The 20,779-nt window shown below is 52.6% G+C and overlaps 7 protein-coding genes and 1 non-coding gene across 8 annotated transcripts in view; 2 read left to right on the top strand and 6 right to left on the bottom strand.

Annotated features, from left to right (window-relative positions):
* LOC125951134 (uncharacterized protein CG45076-like) overlaps nt 1-14,851 on the bottom strand; it is a 271,537-nt gene extending 256,686 nt beyond the window's left edge. The window contains exon 1 of the mRNA XM_049679742.1: nt 14,842-14,851. The gene's annotated coding sequence lies outside the window, so the exon portion shown is untranslated. The remainder of the gene's footprint in view (nt 1-14,841) is intronic.
* On the bottom strand, nt 2-6,467 carry LOC125951092 (mucin-19). The gene is made up of 2 exons (XM_049679642.1): nt 5,492-6,467; nt 2-5,409 (listed from the first exon to the last, which is right to left on the bottom strand). The coding sequence occupies exons 1-2, from the start codon at nt 5,938-5,940 to the stop codon at nt 753-755; spliced, it is 5,106 nt and encodes a 1,701-aa protein (XP_049535599.1). The 5' UTR covers nt 5,941-6,467; the 3' UTR covers nt 2-752.
* On the bottom strand, nt 6,657-8,681 carry LOC125951212 (methyl-CpG-binding domain protein 3). The gene is made up of 3 exons (XM_049679879.1): nt 8,408-8,681; nt 7,216-7,393; nt 6,657-7,150 (listed from the first exon to the last, which is right to left on the bottom strand). Exons 1-3 carry the CDS (start codon nt 8,527-8,529, stop codon nt 6,839-6,841), a joined length of 612 nt encoding a protein of 203 aa, XP_049535836.1. The 5' UTR covers nt 8,530-8,681; the 3' UTR covers nt 6,657-6,838.
* LOC125951232 (uncharacterized) lies at nt 7,427-8,385 on the bottom strand. The gene has a single exon (XM_049679920.1). The coding sequence runs from the start codon at nt 8,077-8,079 to the stop codon at nt 7,690-7,692; it is 390 nt and encodes a 129-aa protein (XP_049535877.1). The 5' UTR covers nt 8,080-8,385; the 3' UTR covers nt 7,427-7,689.
* LOC125951178 (metaxin-1 homolog) lies at nt 8,757-10,370 on the top strand. Its single transcript, XM_049679826.1, has 4 exons — nt 8,757-8,944; nt 9,020-9,463; nt 9,545-10,081; nt 10,152-10,370. Exons 1-4 carry the CDS (start codon nt 8,852-8,854, stop codon nt 10,224-10,226), a joined length of 1,149 nt encoding a protein of 382 aa, XP_049535783.1. The 5' UTR covers nt 8,757-8,851; the 3' UTR covers nt 10,227-10,370.
* LOC125951139 (vacuolar protein sorting-associated protein 45) lies at nt 10,377-12,469 on the bottom strand. The gene is made up of 3 exons (XM_049679752.1): nt 12,228-12,469; nt 11,957-12,155; nt 10,377-11,889 (listed from the first exon to the last, which is right to left on the bottom strand). Exons 1-3 carry the CDS (start codon nt 12,318-12,320, stop codon nt 10,457-10,459), a joined length of 1,725 nt encoding a protein of 574 aa, XP_049535709.1. The 5' UTR covers nt 12,321-12,469; the 3' UTR covers nt 10,377-10,456.
* On the top strand, nt 12,744-17,154 carry LOC125951097 (elongator complex protein 1). Its single transcript, XM_049679657.1, has 3 exons — nt 12,744-16,425; nt 16,517-16,920; nt 16,980-17,154. Exons 1-3 carry the CDS (start codon nt 12,812-12,814, stop codon nt 17,042-17,044), a joined length of 4,083 nt encoding a protein of 1,360 aa, XP_049535614.1. The 5' UTR covers nt 12,744-12,811; the 3' UTR covers nt 17,045-17,154.
* Nucleotides 17,155-19,195: 2,041 nt separating this feature from the next.
* On the bottom strand, nt 19,196-19,267 carry Trnae-cuc (transfer RNA glutamic acid (anticodon CUC)). The gene has a single exon. It is a non-coding gene; the product is annotated as a tRNA-Glu (tRNA).
* Nucleotides 19,268-20,779: the final 1,512 nt, after the last annotated feature.

Below are 20,779 nucleotides of genomic sequence, written 5' to 3' on the forward strand. Positions count from 1 at the left end.
TTTCCAGTCAATCTTTACTACTAACCTTATAGGAAAGAAAAAAATCCCCAATCCACTTCTGAATGAATATTGACTTTATTTATCCTAATTTCTCCTGTCCTATACAAAGGGTTGCTGCTTCGGCCATTATTGTGTGTAATTCGTGTGTTTTCGCGTTTTCATCGTATCTTTTTTTTTCAATATATTTTTATATGTTTAAATGTAACTAACAATCGGGAGTGGGATAGAGTGAGCCCGTCTGTGCCTGCGTGTACGTGGTGTGTCAGTGTGAAGGAAACTCCAGGGACCCACAAGGAGCACCGTAGATGGCTCCATCCTATGTGCCATAAGACGGACGCACGCCAGTAGGAAAAGACTTAACGTATAAAAATATCCATCCAAAATATGCTAGTAGAAGGAGGACAGACCTTTACACCAAGCGAGGGTGGGGAGGAAGATAGACAGAAATGGGGTGGGAGGAGTGGGATGATACGGAAGTTTTCATCTACACAGATAATCTAGAAAAGATGTGAAAACGTAACACACGAAACAGAAGGTCGCGCGCGTGACCGGATTTCCGAAGAAGTTTGTCCTTGCCTTGCCTTGCCCTGCCCTGCCCTGCCCTGCCCTGTCCTGCACAAAAACACATACACACGCGTTGCTGCTTCTCCCTTCTTTTCTGCTTTCTTCCCCCTTCCGTTTCGACGGATGAAATTTACAAAACGCCGGCCTCACGCCGATCCGTGGCGAGCGCAATCGATCATCGCTTACGGTCACTTGATGCGCCGGGTGGCGGTTTTGATGCGTCGCTGACCGGCGGTCGGTCCGTTCGGTGTCGAGCTGGTACCGATGCTGAATGTAGGTATACCGGCCGGTGCACCGAAGACCGGAGCCGCTCCAAAGGCTCCTCCACCACCACCACCGGCATTGAAGGTGAATGGTGCCGCGACTCCTGGCTGCTGCTGCTGCTGATGCTGTTGTGGTTGCGGTGCAACGGTGGCCACATTGCCCGCGGAGAAGCTAAACGGTGAAGCGGCATTTGGCTGCTGCTGCTGCTGCTGCTGCGGCTGCTGTGTGGAACCGAAGGTAAATGGTGCTGCGGAAGCGTTGCTTGCCGGTTGTCCTATTCCAGCGTTGTTATTATTGTTCGCTGCTGCACCGAACGTGAATGGAGAGCCGGCATTGACCGTTGGTGCAACTGCTGCCGGGGCACCAAAGACCGGCGGTGAGGCTGCGCTATTGGCGGCACCAGCGGTGAAGGAGAACGGTTTGGCGACGGGTGCCACGTTCGAGCCAAGATTGAAGTTGAACCCACCGGTACTTGTAGCCTGTACTTGTCCTGGCTGTGCCGTTACCGCGGTCGGAGCACTCGCTTGTGCACCGAAGGTGAACGGTTTGTTTGTCTGTTGCTGTTGCTGCTGCTGTTGCTGCTGGCCAAGACCATTCGAAAGACCACCGGTGGCTACCGATCCAAAGGTGTTGCTGTTGGCCGGTGCACCGAATGTAGTACCGACAGCCGGTGTCGATGAAGCGACTGGTGTCTTGGCACCGAACGTGAACAAATTACCAGCCGTGTTCGGTCCGTTCGTCGTGCCACCGTTAACCTGCGCTGCCTGACCGAAGATGGTTCCGGTGGTCTGTGTTGGGGCGGCGGTATTCGTAGCACCGGCAGTGCCTCCAAAGACTGGCGATCCGAACGCTGGAACCGACGACTGTTGTTGCGAACTGGCACCGAATGGCGATGGCGCTTGTTGTTGCTGTTGTTGTTGTGGTTGACCAAAGATACCGGTTCCCGGGGTGGCCGTCTGTGCTGGTGAAGGTGACGCGGAAACACCAACGGCTGTCGGAGGTTTCGCTGCAGCCGTCGAACCGAACGTGAACGGTTTGTTGGCCGCCACCGCCGTCGGCTGTCCTGCCAATGGATTGCTCGATGGCAATCCACTACCAAACGTTGGCACACCTCCGGTGGCATTCTGTGGGGCTTGGGACTGTGCCGTGTTCTGCTGTGTGGCACCGAAAGTGAACAATCCACCCGTAACACCACCGCCTGGGGCACCAGACTGTGCAGCTGCTGCACCGAAGATGTTCTGTCCATTCGTAGCTAGTGATGGGGCTGCTGCTACTGATCCTCCTGCCGATGGTGTTCCGGTGGATGGCTTAACAGCACCGAAGCTAAACACGCCTGGAGCCGCCGGAGTGTTGCTGTTGCTGTTCGCACCATTCGTGCCAGTAGCTGACGCAGCAGCTGGCGCTAATCTACCAAAGACGGATCCACTGGCCGGGGCCGATGGTTGCGCTGGAGTCCCGAAAAGGTTAGGCGACGCCGCCGCCGACGATGCTGAGCTTTCGGTTGTGGTCTTTGGGGAGGAGGCAAGCGTGGCACCGAACAGGTTTGTCGTCGCCGTTGCCGGTGTGTTTGAGGTGTTGTTGTTGTTGCTGGCGGCCGAGGCGAACAGGTTCGTTGGTGCCGCAGGCGCAGCGGCCGCTGCTCCACCAAATGTGAACGGTTGCTGCGCTGTTGTGGTGCCACCGAAAGTTGGGAATGTCGACGTTGTCGTCGACGAAGCTGGTGCCGCAACTGCCGGTGCTGATGCGGCCGTAGTCGTCGGTGCCAGGGCGGCAGCTCCAAATGTAAATGCTCCTGTGGCTGGTGCAGCCGTCGCCGCTGCTGGCGTAGCTGATGTGGCGTTACTCGTCTTGAGGGCACTTCCGAAAGTGAACGTGCTACCTGGCGTAGGTGCTGCTTGTGCCGCCGTACTTGCTGTGTTGCCGCTACTCAACGAACCAAACACTGGCGGAAGAATGCTGCTGCTGCTGCTAGTGGTGCTGCTGGCTGCCGTTGATGCTGACGAAGCAGTGGCCACCGATCCAAAGCTGAATGTAGCCGCTGCTGGTGCAGTTGGCGTGCCAGCCGGTGCTGCCGGTACTGCTGGTGCTGCCGGAGACTTGAAAGCACTGAATGTACTACCAGCACCAAAGGAAGGAACGGAAGAAGGACTTGCAATGGTGCTAGATGTGGCCACCGACGCAGCAGGGCTGGAAACAGCACCGAAGCTGAAAATCGGAGCAGCAGCTGTCGTCTTTTCTGTTCCGGATGCCGTGGTGCTGGTGGTTGTGGTGGCATTACCTGCACCAAACTGTACCACCGGAGATGCTGCCTTTGCCAAGGCTCCTCCAAATGTAGTGCCACCGAAACCACCTGCTGCTGCTGCTGCTGCTGTCGGCGCTGTTGGAGCTGGAGAGAATGAGATGAAGTTTGTCGACGGACTCGTCACCGTGGAGCTCGATGCAGTGCTGCTGCTAGCAGGTTGCTTCAATGGTGTTCCGAATGTAAATGGTGCAGCCGGTGCCGATGGCAATGCTGCTGCTGCACCACCTTCCGGTGCCTTGAACGTCGCAGAGGTCAATGTGGTCTTGTTTGCGGTGTCCGTAGTGTTCGATACGGTGGTCGCTGCAGCTCCTGAGCTGGTCGTGGTCGTGGCTGCGGGGATACCAAATGTAAAGGCAACAGCCGGAGCAGAAGCAGCAGCTGGAGCAGCGCTCTTTGGCTTCTCTGCTGCGGTGCCACTGGTTTCTTTAATCTCCGGTTGAACGATCTTTCCCAATCCAGCATCCTTGATCGGATTGTTGATCAGTGCCGCAATACCACTACCAACCGTCGAAGGACCCTTGGCTACCGTTTCGTCCTTGCTCGTGGTCTTTGTAGCTTCGGTAGAGGCTCCAGTGATCTTCGAGGTTGCATCAACCGTATCCTTAGCACTCGCCAGACCGCCAAAGGTGAAGGAAGACTTCGGCAATCCCGACGGAGCGACCGCCTGTGTTGCCTGTGGCTGAGGTTTCGGTGTTTTCGGTGACTCGCGTACTGTCTGCTGCTGCTGCTGCTCCTCATCCTCCTCCTCTTCCTCTTCATCTTCCTCACCCAGATCGCCACTCAAACATTTTAGCATAACGGAAAGCTTCGAGGCCGGCGGTTTCTTCAATGGATCACTGTTACTACCGGTACCGGCCGCACCACCAACACCACCGCTAGCTCCCGATTTCACACCGAGCGGAGACATCCGTTCTTTAGGTTTTACGAACTGCACCCTACCGCTACTCTCGCCATGCTCGTCCTCCTCACCATCGCTAGTTGTCGTGGCAAGCGAGGACACGGGCAGCTTCTTGGTGGTCGACGTTTCGTAAGGCCGATTGAAGAGCGTTATCTTTGGCTGCGTTCTTCCTTGCGGTTCCGATACCGTTTGCCTCTCGCTCGGTGGTGTTTTCTGCTTCCACGATGGCTGCTGCTGCTGCTGCTGCACATATGAAGCTGATTTAATGGCCCTCTGGCTTGCGGCTGTCTCTCTATCATTGCGTGTCGCTAGCTCCTTGGCTGCCAGCTCCTGAATCGCTTCTGCAATCGGTGTCGAAGAGGTGCTCGGCATCGAACCGAGTATCGAGGAGTTCGAGAACGAAATGGATGGTGAACCAACCATGGCCAGACGATGGTCCATCCGCGGTACCGCAATACGGTATCGGTTCGGTGTGTGTGAGGATGAGATGCTCGAGCTGAGCGAACTCAGGATGTCATTGTTCTTCGAGCAGAACCGCTTCTTGGAAACCTGCAGCTCACCGGGTGCCAACCCACCTAGCCCAAGATAGCTTCCAGAGCTTCCCACGGCAACTGTGGTGCCACTGGCACCGCTACCTCCTGCTCCACCATCGAGTGTTGATGGTGACGATGGACTGCCCGGATCGCGGCTACGCTTTGTCGCGAGACCAAAGGTACCGGTGGCGACGGCACCCGTCGATGACGATGACGGTGGTCCACTGCCGGCGGAATCCAGCTCCGACAGTTCCTTGCACTGCTTCTTGATCCGATCCGCGTCCAGCTCCTCACTGTTGATACGCTTCCGGGAGATCTCCTTCAGCGCATCGAGCACACTGCGCGTTGGTGTTGCCTCCAGTTCCGCACAGGGCGTGATAACACGATTCTCCATCGCATCGGCCTCATTAGTCGATGACTTAACGCCACGTCCTCCACCACCGAAGAGCGTGGTGGTGCTGCTACTACTGCTGCTGTTACCTCCGGTCGTCGACGTCTCGTGAGTCTCCGCACTGGCCGGTATGAGCAATGATCCGGTACGCAGGATACTGCTTCGCTTGTTAACCTGAAACAGCGACATATCCGGCGGTGGTATGCGTATCGCACTGAAGTTACCACCCCGTCGGCGTATTCCTCCGGAGGAACCGGAACCAAGGTGGCTAGCGCCACCGCCCAGCCCGTACCGTAGTTCCTGCTTGCGCAGATGCACCACTGGGAACTGGCCCGGTTTGCTGTACACGCTCGAGAGCGATTGCGAGCGATTCATCGCACCACCGGACTGCGCACTGCGCTCACTGTACCGTACCAATCGATTCACCAATCCCGGACTCTGGGCGTCGGTGAAGATTCTGCAACGAAGCGGAACAGGATGATAAGAAAAAGAAAAAGAAGAGCAAGAGGCGCGAGCAAGAGCGCGACGCTGGTACTTACTGCGAATTTGCACGGCCAAAGATGGACAGATTGCCGCTGCTCTTGAACAGCGTCCTGCTGTTCGACAGCGGTGAGGTGGGTTTGCGTTTAAACTGTCCGCTGGTGTTGCCGATGCTGATGTTGCCAGTACCGTTCCAAAGATCGCCCCGGACGCTTCCTCCGCGACCGAGTGCACCCGGATGCTTGTTGCTGGATCCGGAAGACGGCCCAGGGCTAAAGCTGCCGATGTGTGTCGATTCTGCTATCGGTGGTGTGCTGAGCGTACGGCTTAGTCCCCCACCACCTGCTATCGGTGACGGCATCCGCGAACGGTTCGCGTTACGGCGTGCGTCACTAGCCGCCGTCGCCGTCGCCGCAGCCGCTGCCGCCGTCGTCGCTGCTGCTGCCTTCGTTGCCGCGACCGGTGTCACCGGTGCCTTCATCTCTCCGCGGCCGTCGCGAGAGAACATTGCGACACACAGGCGCACACACACACGCGCTCGTACGCACACACGCACTCACAACAGCCAATTTTCCGTACTTTAACCTCTTCCGGAACTGCGAGGCGCGCGTCTCGCTCCCGTTTCTTCCTCTGTTTCTGCTGCTGCTGTCACCGTTCCGCCAAGGACTACTTGGATTACTTCGCTTGCTTACCCCCACTCCGCTGCACACCGTGCATAGTTCGCGCGAGAAAGGTCGAACGGACGGGTCGAAACCGCGCGGAATCGCGGGGGAACGTAGACGAGAGACGACGACGGAAAAGGGCACGCTGCGCGGCGGCTGTTCTCCTTGGGTAGCCTTTCCCAGCACGAGGCGCGCTCCTCGGAAGGGTTACGTTCGCGATGGCCACGGTACTTCCGCCCGGTTGCCGATGGAAGTTGGTGGTTTGGAGTGTCGAAGGAAAGCGCGTGTCGTTCGCGTTGAGTAAATTTGCGGCAAGGAAACGGCGACGAACGACGACGAGGACACAGAACGCTTCTTCTTCCGCAGGTCGCGTTTTTGACGTTTGACGATGACAAGCGAGTGCGCGCCGTGCGAGACTTTTTTCTCTCTCTGCGGGAGTCGCTTCTAGGAAACACCCTTCGGGGACGACGCTCCGTTCAGGTTCAGCACTACTGAAGGGAGCACACAAACTCCCGAAGCGTTTTCCGGAAAATGGAAAATAATTTTCCTAAAACCGTTTGAATGTTTGTTGTTCTTTTATTTCCACTCCGCACTGAACACGGTACAAATAGTAAAAAAGTAAAAAATCACGTCTAGCATTAATAGTAGTTGGAGTAGAGTTGTATCAGTAGCAGTAGTAGTAGTAGTTGTAGTAATAGTTTAGTCACAAATTTAAAACGGAACAGGGCCGCTGGACACATCCGTCTAGGCTCGCAGCGCTTCCTGAAGCCGTAACCGGGCGTACTGTACCCGCTCCTCCTGGCGCTTGATATCCTCCTCGCTGATGGTGACGCTCGTCATGAGCGGTTGGTCCGGATTGAGAAACACGCCGGCATTGGTGTTGAGCGATGTTTTCGATGCCGTCTGGCCCGTCACCGGGTGCGTGTTGTGGTGAAGGGCGGTGGCCAACGATTGCAGGACGGTGGTTTCACGGATGCCCGGTCCGATCGGTCGCAGGCGCTTCGGCAGCTCGATCGTACCAATTTCTTCGTTGTGTGTGTTGCTTGCTCCGAGATTCTAAAATGCATTCAACAAAGTACCGGAATTAATGGCAGGTTACCGGTAGTGGCCATGCTACTCACCTCCAGCCGTTTCTCCCAAAACATTTGCTTCGGTTTGACCTGAGTTCCGTGCTGCAGTTCACGCTTCACCTTACTGCTATCGGTTTCCTGCGAGCGGACTACCGTTACCGGTTGCTTGAAGATCGATGCCGTCTGTCTTATCGGTGGGATGAGCGAGGTATCGGCCCGCATTCCGCGACTGTTATGGAAGCATAAAAAAGGACCCGGGAGGTCATTAGCAAACCTTCACCGATGCGGCAAATCCCTTAATGAGTAAAGCATGCTCAATCTCTAGAGGCACTACATACGAAGGCGAACCAAAAATGGGCGAAGCAGAATCATAATGTTAAGCGCAAAGATACAACGAGGAGGAGCAGGAGGAGGAGGAGAAGAGAGAAGAGAAGACAGAGAAAATGGCTCTAGGTTGGCCATTACGTATAGTGTTGATCGGCGAAGGGACCGGCATTCGTCCGGTCAAAGCTACTGCTACTACTACTACCTGTAATCGTACTGATGGGAGGGAGGTTTCGCGTTGCATCCCGAGCTGATCGGGGTAGCAAGCGAGATAACGTTAGTCGCACCGAACAGTGGACTGCCAACGAGTGCCGCCGGTAGCTTCCGGCGAAGGGCAGCCCCTGGGTGCTGGTGTTGAAGCTGCTGCTGCTGCTGCTGCTGCTGCTGGTGTATCTGATAGCTCTGTGGTCCATGATGAGCGTGCAGTAGCTGAGCTGCAGCAATCGAAGGAGGCGCAATGATACGGCCCGCAGGATAATCGAACGTTGATAGATCGATCGTATCGCCGAGCGCCCTGGCTAGCTGGGGTTTGCTTTCGATCTTCTTTCCCGCCGGACTAATATCCGTCGTGTGCATGATGATGGATGGCATGGACAGATGGATGGATGGGGGGTGGTGCAAAATTGATTATGAAAAGGGTCAGGAAGCAGTTGCGGCTGTTGCGCTGTGTGGATCGACGACGTCCTGTGGTGGCCGTTTTTGGGCCCCTCCCTGGTAGTGTGCCAATTCATAGAGAACAATTTCACATCGCTTCTTTTCCGTAACGATATTCGCCCAGAACCGTGCAAGCCAATAATGCAAAACGAATTTGGAGCTACTGATAAGAGGGAACGCATTCTCACACGCAAAAGCCATGGCCTGCTATTTCGAGCCCGCGTATTGCGCGGGTGATCAGCCGATCGGTCGCTCGCTCGCTTACCTGTAGTAATACACATCGACTTTTCCGGCCGAGAGACCCGTCTTCCGGAGGACTTCTTCGCGCTGCCAGCCCTTCGGAAGAGCGGCACAATCCGTTCGCTTTCGCTCGATGGACACATTCATGGTGGCTCCGGTGGTTGAACTCGTCGTCGTCGATACAAAGGATAAACGCCTTAACGAATAGAATAAACACCTGCTTCCTATTTCATTGATAAGAAAATGCTTCACACAGAGTACGCGGATTTTCGGTGGCGAGCGTTGTTTAGCTTTTCCGACTTTTTTTCATTTTTCCCATTTGACAGCACGCACACCCTTCGGGAACGACCGGCCCATCGCCGTCGTCACGACAGTCCGGAGTTGCACAACGGAAAACAAGCGCCGGGAAAATCGTGTGTATATGGAATCGATCGGATAGATTTTGTGGCCACCAATCGAAGAGCGGTAGATGCGGGACGAAATGGAAGTACCGATGGAAGTGTTCGTCTACAAGGGTGAATGGGGACTACCTTCGATCGACTACGAGTGCAGCCGGTTGCTGGTAAGTGCTGCACCTGCACGTGGCTTACGAAACATGATGTTCCCGTTACTCTAGTGGCCGTATTCTTCTTTGCAGACCTACCTCAAGTTCGCCGGTGCCAGCGGGAAGGTGATCGTGCACTATAATGGTAACCCATTCAGCTCGCCCAACGGCTTGCTACCGTACCTGATAGCCGATGGAAGGACGAAGATTGCCGGCTATGGTCCCATCGTTGAATATCTGACTGCGCACGGAATCGCACCACTCGGTAACGGACGGGAAGGTGGTGATTTTAGCAATTCCACCCTCATATCCGGCCATATCCAGTATGTGGTAGAGAACATGCATCCCTACTTTATGTACTCGCTCTGGGGCGATCCAAAGAACGTCGATACGACCCGGACGCTTTATGCCAAACGCATTCCGGTTCCATTCAATTTTTACTGCCCACGGAAGTATGTGCATCGGACGAACGATCTCACGCAATCGTTGGCCGGCTTTACACTAGAAGATTCGCTCGAATTTCACGATGTGTCCGAGGTAATTATGAAAAAAATCAAATTTGCTCCACTTTGCTTTGTGATTTACTATAAGTATAATTCTTTAAATCTGTTCCGCCAGCTCGCAGATAATGCAAGACGCTGCCTTAACTGGATCGCAGAAAAGCTGCAGGATAATCGTTGGTTTTTGGGCAACGAACGCCCCTCGGAAGTGGATGCCCTGCTGTACGGCTATCTGTCTGTGTTATCGAAGCTTACACTGCCAAACAATGCACTGCAGAACCACATACGCCAGTGTCCGAAGCTGGTGCAGTTTGTCGATCGAACGACTGCGACGTACTTTGCGAAGGAAGGCTTCAACAGCTTTACGGCGAATGGCGGAACCGGACAACAGCAGCAGCAACACAAGCAACAGCAACAGAATGATTCATCCAACAAAAGCTCGCCAAACGAGCCATCGTCTTCGTCCTCCTCTTCCTCGAAAAGTGGAGAAGGATCATCGAAGGGGAAGGGCCCTTCAGGGGAGCAACCGTTTTATAATGGCCAGCAGCAGGATCCCGATGATGGGCCTAAAGAGCGAAGAAAGAGATACATACTATCCGGTCTAGTAGCGAGTGTGGCGATGATCGGATACGCGATCCTTAATGGTATTCTAACGGTGAGTAGAGGAAATCTACGGGCTCATTCTTCATCGTTTTTTTATGCCAATAATGTTCGCTATTCCTCAGCTCCCAAGTGAAGGAAACTACGGGAACTTCATCCAGTACGATGACTCGGGCGATTACGACGAGGATGATAATTAAGTTGCTATTGCTGGCTGGCCACGATCAGTGACGATCGAAGTGAAGTGAAGGAAACCAAATTCGCCATTACAGCAGACTGTGACGGACATTCGCTTTATTGGGAATTCATTAAACATTAATGTAATAGTAAATATAGTAAATTTACGGTGCTCGCCCCTACCATCCCTTCTTTTTAGTCTCTCGTTGGTTTGTGAATAAATAGTTTATGCGGCTCGGCTCGTCCGGCGTGTTTATGCCGTTCCTGCGGGAGGTTGATGAAATTGCTGCAGCGATCGCGAGTGCTTGAACGGTACACCGACCGTGGCAGAGAGCACCTCCTCGATGAACGATTCCGAGTTGTGGATCGTCGTTCCACCGAGCACAATCTTGTGTCCCTCCTGATTATACCGATGTACGGCCAACGACTCCTCGTACGTAGCTCCACCAACAATGAATACGATCACTTCCGAGGGTGGTCGCCGATAGGGCACCTCGTTACCCATAATCGGATACTGTGCATCGAGCGGTCGGCCCTTGATCACCTCCTCCAGCGTACCCTTCAGTACACACTCGTGCTGAACGTATACGTTCTCTACGCCCTTCAGCTCCTTGATCAGGTTCCGCGTCAGCTTAACGGCATCAGTGATTTTGACCGTATTGAACAGTTCCTGCCGGGCCACGGTACTAATGTACTCGAGCATCCGTGGCACGATGTGGGATTTGCCGCTACGATCGGCCAGCATCTTCAGCAGACCGGATGTGTCACAGTTTGCGTGTCGTTCGTATCGCATCGCATACAACAGTACAAGCCGCAGTGCGTTCCAGGGACTGGTTTTCTCGTCCGCTACCAACCGCTTTACTCGCTGGAGCTGCGTGGAATGATCGGCTCGACAGGCGATCTCTTGCTCCAGCTCCGACACCTCGAACAACTGTAGCCGTCCAACTTGCACCGATAGCTCACTGATCAGCACCAGATGCTTTGTGACCGTACCGGACATTTTACGAAACTGCGGGTACGTCTCGACAAAGTTCTTCATATCAGCAATGCTCTCGATCTTGCGCTGATCGTTCGCCTTACGCTGAAACTCATCCATCAGCACCTTGATCGTGCTCGCGATCTCGCCAAAGTTGGCGTAAAGATTTTTGGCATAAAACTCGTCCTGTTCGGTCGATAGGACGACCTCTTTCAGATCCTTCGGCACACCGTTCACACCGGACAGATCGACGCGCTGCTTGTTGATCGTGAGCAGCTCGTGGACCATCGCCTGGTAGGTCCACTGGTTAAGCAATGGCGTAACCGGATCGTCCCGTCGATCGAGTATCAACAGCAAGGGTGGGGCCGCTCCATCTTCCGGTGGTCGAAAGCTGAACAGTGCCGTCTCCTTGTTGATCGTTTCATGCACCTTTTTGGCGAGTGTCTGTGCGGCGGTCGAGCCCGCTCGGAAACGTATGGCGGGCCGGAATTTGAAGGACAGCAGCACACTGACCAACCCCTGGGCGGCTCGCTCGAGTGCATCCGGTTTCCAGTTCAATGCCTGCAGACAGCTCGGAATGTGTAGCGAAAACAGGTTCGGATTGACGGGTAGATAATCTGCATAGATCTCCCGAACCTCGCGAACCGATTCACTCTCGTCGCTTTCCGCTAGTTCTTTGATGTCCGTACGGGGAATGATGTTGCTAAAATCTACAAGCAAGCAGGCAAGAAGGTCAGAACGATGTTCAACGTGTTCTTACTCAACTGCGGTACTCACTGATGTAGTAAGATCCAAATTTGGGGCTACGAAGTTCGCGTTGCAGAAGCATGATGTTGTCCCTGGTGGGTCGAATGAATACGATGCACTTTAGGTACTTTAGCCGCTCTCGCGACCGTTCCACATCGATCCGTTCGAAGAGAAACACCTCCTTCATCAACATCTCCGACTGAGCGAACGCCATCGAAACGACACTAATCTAGAAGGAGGAAGGAGCCACTTTGTGAGCGAATGAGTCGACTAAGCTGTTACCAAGCCGTCGAGCACTTACCGTTTCACGGTCCATCAGCAGCATCTTCATGCCCGGTCCGGCATCGGTTATCATCTTATCCACATACTGCTGTATCGCACGGATTACGTTCATCGTGGTAGCCTATGATTTTATGATTCCGCTCCACACTACGATGAGCTCAAGGTGCTGCTGCGAAATTGCCTAAAAACGCTTCCAGCTGTTGAGTAGAGGCCAATTATTGACTTTTTCCTTCCATCGTCCCCCTTTTCGGCCTGTTTATCAGCAAAATTCCGCAGCGAAGGCGTAGATGACGTGAGGCACCCCTCCTGCACACTTTTCCGAAGGGTGTCTCTGCTGTTTAATAACGAGGAAAAACCAAATTGTTTCAATGATTGAAATTGCTGAGCTAAGAAATTGATTGTAAATGAAGAATTGAATCGAAAAGGGCACGAAAGTAGCGATTAATTTATAGTAAATGAATTTTATTTTATATTGCAGCACAACACTGTAGAGTCGTTGCCCAAGGGCTGAGCAGGTGCCGGCGGTCAAAACGTAAACAACGTGTTTCTCAAGTTTGTGCGCAGTTTTCTAGGTTTTTCTTTCCCGCCCAGAAACACAGCAAAATGAGGAATCTTTACCGTCAATCGCAGTCCAAATTCTCCTGGGATGCTGGTACACCGTTCGGTGCTTCGACCATCGATCAAGCGACCGGCTGCTGGCTGTACTTTAGCAACAAAGACGGACTAAGCCGCCTGCGGATCGCCACGGATGACACACAACCGGAACCGGGAGAGGATGGCGAGATGGAGATGGAAGTCGGTTCCGTCGAACTGTTGCTACCGGCTGATGCTGGCTTCCAGGACATCATAGCGATCGAGCATCTGGTGCTGAGTAATGAGCTGTGCTGTGCGGCCTCGAGTGGAACCGTTTGGCGGTATCAGCTGGCGACCGGTGTCTCGGAGGAGGTCACCCACTGCCAGAACGGGATTCTAGCGATGGGCTGGAGTCCGGATCAGGAAGTGGTCGTGTTTGTCGATGGAACGCTGAATGTCGTCACGATGATCGGCAGTGCGTACGAACCGATCGCCGAGGTGCAGCTGAAGGACGACACATTCGGCGATCGACAGTTTATGAGCGTCGGTTGGGGGAAAAAAGAAACGCAGTTCCACGGCTCGGAGGGTAAAGCGGCGGCCAAAAAGGCACGGCACGATGAAGAGGAAGAGTGTGAGGCACATGGCGAGCAATCGGCCAAGATGGTCGATATCAGCTGGCGAGGTGATGGAGAGCTGTTTGCGGTTAACTTCCTCGCACCGTTCGGTTCCCGCGCGTTTAAGGTGTTCAATAAGGAAGGTGCCCTACAGTTCACATCGGAACGGTGTACCGGCCTAGAGTCGATGCTTGCCTGGCGTCCGTCCGGTAATTGGATAGCGATACCCCAAGTCCAGCAGCGTGGCGAGGTGTACACGATTGCACTCTTCGAAAAGAATGGTCTACGACATCGGGAGATACCGCTCGCTTTGAAGCCACGCGATAATGAAGGGGCAGCACAGATAGCGTGGAGTCCCGATTCGGATGTACTGGCCGTCGTTTGGGCAAGCGATAATTTAGCCGGCACGTTCATCGATCTGTACGTGATGGGTAACTACCACTGGTACCTGAAGCAATCGATACGGTACGAGGAACGCGAAATTTTTGCCATGCACTGGGATCAGCGGTTTACGGCGGGTAAGACACTCCACATAGTGTCGGAGAGTGTCGGCGAGTCGGACGGTGAGCTGGAGTACGAACGGATTCGCTTCGATTTTCGCATCGATCGCTCAGTAGGCGCCGGGCCTGACGATGAGGCAATGGTTGCTGTGATCGATGGGCGACGCTTGCTGTTGAGCAACTTTCGACGTGCCGTCATTCCACCGCCTATGTGTGGGTACACGGTAGAACAGGAGTATCCCATCAATGTGGCCGGATTCATACGCTCCCCAGGTAGATGGGTAGCCAACGGAGTGGAGATAAGCTGCAATGCGTTCTTCACCGTTGATGCCCGCAAGGAGGTCACGCTGTATGATGTGGTCTTCGATGAAGCACCGGCTGGAGAGACGAAACGATCGGTACTGCGTGGAGTACGAGTTTTGCTGAAGATTGATGCCATTCCGTATCCCTACGATTGCACACGACTGCACTGGCTGTGGCTTAACCCCGACCATATGCTGCTCAGTGATGGCTGGAATTGTTCCGTGCTGTACCTCGATCCCACTGGTGGAAGAATGAAGCTAAACGAGGAGGAAATTGAACACAACAATAGTCTGTTGAACGACATATCGATCGGATTGGACCAGCTAAAGCATCGTGATATCATCTGTATCGAGGCTTCATCACCCGAAACGGTGCTTGTAGAGCTTGCAGATGGTAGCTTGATTGAAATTGGTCTCTTCCCCGTCGGTACTGGGAACTACAGAAAGCAGCTGGTCCCGCGGCCACTCGCAACGCTTCCCGAACCCTGTGAACAACTGTTTGCCGTTCCCTCGAACGCCGCCGAAACATCTTGCGTTTATGCGTTCACACCGAAAAGGCGCAATCTGTATCGGAACGGGAAGCTGCTGGCGCCGGAGGTGACCTCCGCTTTGCTGACCAACTCCTATCTTCTTTTCACCACTATTTCGGAACTGAAGTTTGTGCCATTGGCGGGTACCGGTGAGACGATCGTCGGTGATCGGCGTGTAGAGCGTGGCTCGAAGCTAGTTACCGTCGTTCCGGGTGCTTCTCGAACGATCTTCCAACTACCACGAGGCAACCTAGAGGCTATTAATCCAAGGGTCCTTTCGCTGTGTCTCATCGCTCAGCATCTGGAAGCGCTCGAGTATCATCCGGCCTTTGACATCATGCGCAAGGAACGCATCAATCTAAATCTGCTCGTCGATCACGATCCGATCCGGTTTATGACACATCTCGGTACACACTTCCTACCGCAGATTACGAACGTTAACTGGCTCAATCTGTTCATCAGTGATCTGGCTCCGCAAGATGTTTGTCGTACGATGTACGGTAGCAACTATCCAGATCGTTGCGGGGCACAGCAGGACGCGTCCACTCCTGTCCTTCCCAATGGTTACACGCTGGAACAAAAGGTACCGTTCATTTGTAGCCGTCTGCTGGAAGCGATGGATGCAGATCCCGCGATCCATACGCAACCTAAGATCACCTGCTTCGTGAAGCAGGGTCAGCTGGAGCAAGCCTTGGCCCTTATCTGGACGCTCAAGAATGAGCGCAAGTTAGACGATGCGGCCGACGAAGCGTTGCGCTATCTGCTGTATCTCGTCGAGGTGAACGTACTGTACGATGTAGCCTTGGGAATGTATGACTTCGGACTCGTTCTGTTCGTCGCAACGAAATCCCAGAAGGATCCCAAAGAGTATTTGCCTTTCTTGAACGAGTTGAAGCGAATGGATGAGGATTATAGGAAGTATCGGATCGATTGTCATCTGAAGCGTTACGATCGAGCGCTACCACACATCGCACGATACGAGACGGATGATGCCAGGTTTGAGGAAGCTCTGGCCCTGATTGTAACGCACAATCTTTATTCGATCGCACTGGAGTGTTATCGGGATCGGAATGAACAGTACTACCGGACGATCTGTGAACGTTATGCCGATCACTTGCGAAAGACTGGGAAACAAGCGGATGCCAGTCTGATGTATGAGCGAGCGAACAACGTTCAGCAAGCGATCGCATCCGCTCGCCATGCTCTCGATTGGCGTCGTTGCATCCGTCTTTCCGCTCGTCAGGCGCCCGAGGACGTAGCAAGGATCCTGCGATCCCTCATACCGGCTTTGCTGGAGGCTGGTGAATTCGAGGGAGCGGCCACAGTCGCAAAGGAACAGCTACGAGATGATCGGCTAGCGGTGGAATGTTTGTTGAAGGATCATCGTTACGAACAGGCGCTGCAGACGATCGGGAGTGCAGGTGACGAACTGGAACAGTCGCTGCAGGAAATGGTTCGAAGCGGTTTACGCGAGTATCTCAAAACGTTCGCTGCTTCGATAGTCGCTAAGAAGGAACTGTTTTTGCGTCACAAAAATCGTCTCGCCGTTGTACGGGAAGAGCGGGTGAAGGCCGCACAACGCATGGTGGAAGGTGCGGACGATGGCGATGTCGAGATGGATTGCGGTGACTGCGATCTGTTCTCCGATAGCTCCACGATCGCATCGTCCCGCCATACCGGAAGCTCCGGACGATCGAGGTAAGTACACAGACCAATTCTGTGACACTCCGGTTTGTCCTCGTTTGTAATCGTACCCTCCATTCACTACCTCTCTACCTCTTATCCGCAGTAAATCCCATCGTTCAGCGAAGAATCGTCGTAAGCACGAGCGTAAGTTGCTCAATCTGAAGGAGGGCAATCAGTACGAAGACATCGCCCTGGTAGACGCACTCTACTCGCTGGTGCACGGGGTGTGTAACGTTGATCGTCAGCGACACGTCAGAAGCACGTGTCAGGTGGCAATTGAGTTGAACTACGATGCCGAAGCACGCCTCGTGCAGCGTGAGTATGATGCGCTGTTTCAGCTGGTGCGCTACTCCCTCGATGCCATCTGGATACCGGAGATGATTGTCCCGGAACTGCCACCGGACCATGGGCAGCAGGAGAATGGAGTTGAACCACCGCAGACCAGCGCCATCCTTTCTCCGGCCGATCTCGTCCAGTCACAAAATGCACAGCGATACGCGTTGATCAGTAAGTAGCGAATTGATATGACTGTTTGGATGAATTTAACTTTTGTTTTTCCTTTGCAGAGCCCCACCAACGCTTCAAACCGGACATACAGACAATCGCGTGGCAATGGGACATCCTGAAATAGAACTCCGTTGGATGAAAAGTAACACCGATAGTTGGTGTAAATCCCTTTATTATTGATTTGTATTCTCGTTATCGGCCTGTTATCGGTAATAAAACATATGAAATAAGTACGAACAAGGGTATTTCAAGCAATTTTTTATCTGCCGTCTTAAGGACGAAATGATTTTAGAAAGAATTTCGTTTGGTTTTACCTCTAGCATATCCCGAATAATAATTTACGTTCAATTCATTATTGAACTAATTTCAAATCGGTTTAGTGAATAGTCCTTCACTTACGCCCTTTTAAAAGAGATAGAAAATCTGTTAGTTACATGGAATTACGTAACGACCAATTTTTAACTATAATTTGTAGTCCGTGGACATGCACATTTTTTTATATTTTAAATTTTTGTTTGGTTCTTCAAAGCATCTGCAGCTCACTTTTTCTAGTGCTACCACAATAAAACTCAAATTCAATTTCCTCCTGTAGCCTACTACGTTCAGATGATTTGCATCACGTCGCTTCGCATGTTTGCAATGCTCGCTCTTGCTTTATTACTCGCTGAACGTACCCATACATTACCAGCTCATGATGATCATTATGTGACGTGCATGGAAAATTGCATTCCTCCAAAAAACAAACCATTTCACCGACCGCCGACTGACCGACCCCCTTTTCCCACCGACTCACTCGTCTGCTCTGGTTCGGGCAATGTGCAGCAAATCCAATTCATCCAATTTTCCGATTACATCAATTCCATTATAGGCACGGCGCCTCGCCAGCGACGGGCTCAGGTATTGTTTCTGGGGCCGAACCACTTATAAGAACCAAGTGTCCACGGAATGCGGATGGAAGCGCGGGCGTCCATGATGGCGTCATGGTTGGCGTGTTCGTTCTCTTCTTTCTCCGCGGTCTCAATCTGACCAGTGGCCAGTTGTCTTATATCACGTACCAGGGTGGCGTGCCTCAAGCACCTCACTACCATCACCATCAGCACCACCACTAATCGAAAGTAGATCAAAGATTTGCCCGAAATTCATGTGCCTCCCCCCGGCCTGTGTGTGGCTGGGCAATCAGCACATAACGCAGCTACTGGGCTGGTGCTCGTCATGGGAAAATTCGTTCAGCAGCCTTATAGAGCTAATGACCGAAAAGGCTTCTTCAATTTTCAGCCAACCAAGACACACAACACACACACATACGGGTTGTTTCGTCCTCAAAGCCATGCATCGTAATAAGAACGAAATGGAAGAGGAGGTTTTTGTTGTTGTTTTCCAATGCTTTTCGTTTTGTGAAATAATAAGTAATGTTTCGCAACGCATGTGTTTGGAGTGGTTAATTTGTTTAGCATAATTTATGGGCGCATCGGTTGGAAGGTGTCGATGCAGATGCCATCGATGCTTAGGGTGTGGCTTGAATGCGTAAGGACTGCAGAAGATTGACTATTATGAAGCAATGTTTATGTTGCAAATTTTATGTTGTTCACTCTTTAATATACCTGTTTAAAGCTGTATATATGTTTAAAGTTTGCAGCTCATTTTTGTTATTTGTTTCATTTCATTCGTCCTCCACTGCCATCTTGCGTGCGATTTCGCAAAATGCGCCCCGCGGGCGACTTGGATTGCGGGCTGCCATTGTTCCAGACAGAGTCACTGCGCACGCTAATCACATAGGAAATCATCAACGTGTTCAAGTGATCGTTTCAAATCTTCAGCATAAATTAGTGAACCCCTCAGTTTACCTCGAAGCGACCGGCAATAGCCATCATCCGATTGCCGAGCCGAGCAGAGCGAGCGTTTCCGCAATTTTCATGGACCATCATCGTCCGATCGGTGAGGGCCGGGTTTGACATTGAATTGTCTTAGTAGGCTGATTGCTAAGCCGACTCTGACTTCCTTTTACCGTAGCTTTGCGCAGTTTTCCACGCAGCATCGATTCTGATTCGCTGCGCTGATGAATCAAGGAAGGCTATAGAGCAGGGTAATTAGAAGGGTTTGTTTGTTTTTAAAACAATGACCGACAGCTCGTTTACATGGCTATTACGCTATTAATGCGTGCAATGATGGGTTTTAACTAGACTTATTCGTCAATTACTTGTTTAAAGTTATATTATAAAACTCACTAAAACATTCTATACACTATAGGCTATCATTTTTAATCAAAAAGTATCCTTTCCCATACCGGGAATCGAACCCGGGCCTTCCGGGTGAGAGCCGGATATCCTAACCACTAGACAATATGGGATCCTTGAAGATCACCTTTAGGTTGGCTTACACGGTGTTTTTCAGAATATTTCCACGATCGTTTTCCCATTTCACTGACTCCGAAAATCTCTCCCCACTCTCCTCCACTCAACAAACACACGATGCTGGGTGGGAAAGCGCTAGAAATTGTTTGTGCTCACCGGTGTGCATCCGTTCAGATCGGGCCAGGGTGGATCCAGGGAGAGGCGTGCGGCCAAGGCATGCGCGCAAATTTCCCCCAAAGCACGGGCATCGCGCATATTATGCGTTACGCGATCGCGGTACCGCTCGGCGAGAAGTGGAAGTGAAACGAATGCTCGAACACCCGCGGACAGGCGTGGTGCTGGTTGTGATGCGATGCACACACACACACACACACACAAAGAGGGGAGGAAAATCTATCTCTATTTGTTCGGCGCAGCATCATCGCAAATCGCGCATGGTGGTAACGCGCCACTACTCACCACGCGCGGGCGTATGTAAATTTGGCATGCTTTCATCTACAACTGCAGGGCTACGGCTACGAGTGCATGATGAGGCAGCACCATCCTCCCCCCCCCCCCCCCCCTCCCGGAGTGGGTGCAAATTACGTGGATTGATCATCAATCCATGCTGAGAAGGAGGCGCACATCAATTTGCAAATGTTGCGCGCGAATGCTTGTGGGGGCGTTGCGCTGCTGTCTTCGTTGTCTATCCTTACGTTCGCGCTCACTGATGAGGGTGTTTCAGTTCATGTTTGCACAGACTCAAATGACCCAACGGACGGACGGATGGAGGTTATCAAAATGATGATGACCGACGTATGGCAGCAGAATGGCGCGCGATCTGATCGAGATTGTGCAAGACAATCCCGGTGCAATCTTCTGCGGTTGCATCGCCACATCGAAGCGCATCTTTCTGATGAGCTCGATGATGATGATGATGATGGTGATGCACACAGTAGTTCACCGCCACACAAAAATAGACGCCATTTTCGGGGCAGCAACATTGATGCTCTTAAGTAATCAATAGGTTTTGGTTTTCCCAGCTCATCACAAGCGGCCTGGGCATCGAGATCGAGATTAGCCAATAAATGCCAAAGAGGGGGAGGAGGGGTGGGGAGGGAAAGAAAACTCTTTGATTGAATCTGATTGGCACTCAAATTTCCAATCCGTGCGGCTCCGTGTTTTTTTTTTTTAGGCGATACACCGCCCCGTGCGAATGTTTACGACTTATTATGGTCCTGATAAAGCGCTGCTAATGGGCGCTGATTGTATGAGCTAAATTCGCACTAAAACTTAACGGTAGTTTTTTTAATGTTGCCGCAGATTTAGCAGGCCAACAGGCGGTGCAGGGGCCGCCTGGTGTGCGATATGCTCCCGGGCAGTGAACGCCGGATGTGGGGAGAGAGAGAGCGAGGGGCAGACAAGATGTTGCGAAAATTTGTGGCAAATTTCCTTCGGTAACACGATTCGCACACACAGCCGTTCCGTGGGGCATAGTGGAATATAGAGGGGAGGTGCACCCGGAACCG

This window comes from Anopheles darlingi, chromosome 2 (assembly GCF_943734745.1).
Source record: "Anopheles darlingi chromosome 2, idAnoDarlMG_H_01, whole genome shotgun sequence".
NCBI classification, from domain to species: domain Eukaryota; kingdom Metazoa; phylum Arthropoda; class Insecta; order Diptera; family Culicidae; genus Anopheles; species Anopheles darlingi.

What these genes read in the sequence shown, in the direction of transcription:
- LOC125951212 (XM_049679879.1), bottom strand. Translation starts at nt 8,529, where the DNA reads ATGAATGTGTCCATCGAGCGAAAGCGAACGGATTGTGCCGCTCTTCCG. An exon ending in GTCGATGTGTATTACTACAG is followed by an intron (nt 7,394 to 8,407) that starts GTAAGCGAGCGA and finishes CTTCCATAACAG; the next exon opens with TCGCGGAATGCGGGCCGATA. An exon ending in TTTGGGAGAAACGGCTGGAG is followed by an intron (nt 7,151 to 7,215) that starts GTGAGTAGCATG and finishes AATGCATTTTAG; the next exon opens with AATCTCGGAGCAAGCAACAC.
- LOC125951139 (XM_049679752.1), bottom strand. Translation starts at nt 12,320, where the DNA reads ATGAACGTAATCCGTGCGATACAGCAGTATGTGGATAAGATGATAACC. An exon ending in TGCTGATGGACCGTGAAACG is followed by an intron (nt 12,156 to 12,227) that starts GTAAGTGCTCGA and finishes TCCTCCTTCTAG; the next exon opens with ATTAGTGTCGTTTCGATGGC. An exon ending in ATTTGGATCTTACTACATCA is followed by an intron (nt 11,890 to 11,956) that starts GTGAGTACCGCA and finishes GCTTGCTTGTAG; the next exon opens with ATTTTAGCAACATCATTCCC.
- LOC125951178 (XM_049679826.1), top strand. Translation starts at nt 8,852, where the DNA reads ATGCGGGACGAAATGGAAGTACCGATGGAAGTGTTCGTCTACAAGGGT. An exon ending in AATTTCACGATGTGTCCGAG is followed by an intron (nt 9,464 to 9,544) that starts GTAATTATGAAA and finishes CTGTTCCGCCAG; the next exon opens with CTCGCAGATAATGCAAGACG. An exon ending in TCCTTAATGGTATTCTAACG is followed by an intron (nt 10,082 to 10,151) that starts GTGAGTAGAGGA and finishes GCTATTCCTCAG; the next exon opens with CTCCCAAGTGAAGGAAACTA.
- LOC125951232 (XM_049679920.1), bottom strand. Translation starts at nt 8,079, where the DNA reads ATGCCATCCATCATCATGCACACGACGGATATTAGTCCGGCGGGAAAG.
- LOC125951097 (XM_049679657.1), top strand. Translation starts at nt 12,812, where the DNA reads ATGAGGAATCTTTACCGTCAATCGCAGTCCAAATTCTCCTGGGATGCT. An exon ending in GGAAGCTCCGGACGATCGAG is followed by an intron (nt 16,426 to 16,516) that starts GTAAGTACACAG and finishes TCTTATCCGCAG; the next exon opens with TAAATCCCATCGTTCAGCGA. An exon ending in ACAGCGATACGCGTTGATCA is followed by an intron (nt 16,921 to 16,979) that starts GTAAGTAGCGAA and finishes TTTCCTTTGCAG; the next exon opens with AGCCCCACCAACGCTTCAAA.
- LOC125951092 (XM_049679642.1), bottom strand. Translation starts at nt 5,940, where the DNA reads ATGTTCTCTCGCGACGGCCGCGGAGAGATGAAGGCACCGGTGACACCG. An exon ending in TTTGGCCGTGCAAATTCGCA is followed by an intron (nt 5,410 to 5,491) that starts GTAAGTACCAGC and finishes GCTTCGTTGCAG; the next exon opens with AATCTTCACCGACGCCCAGA.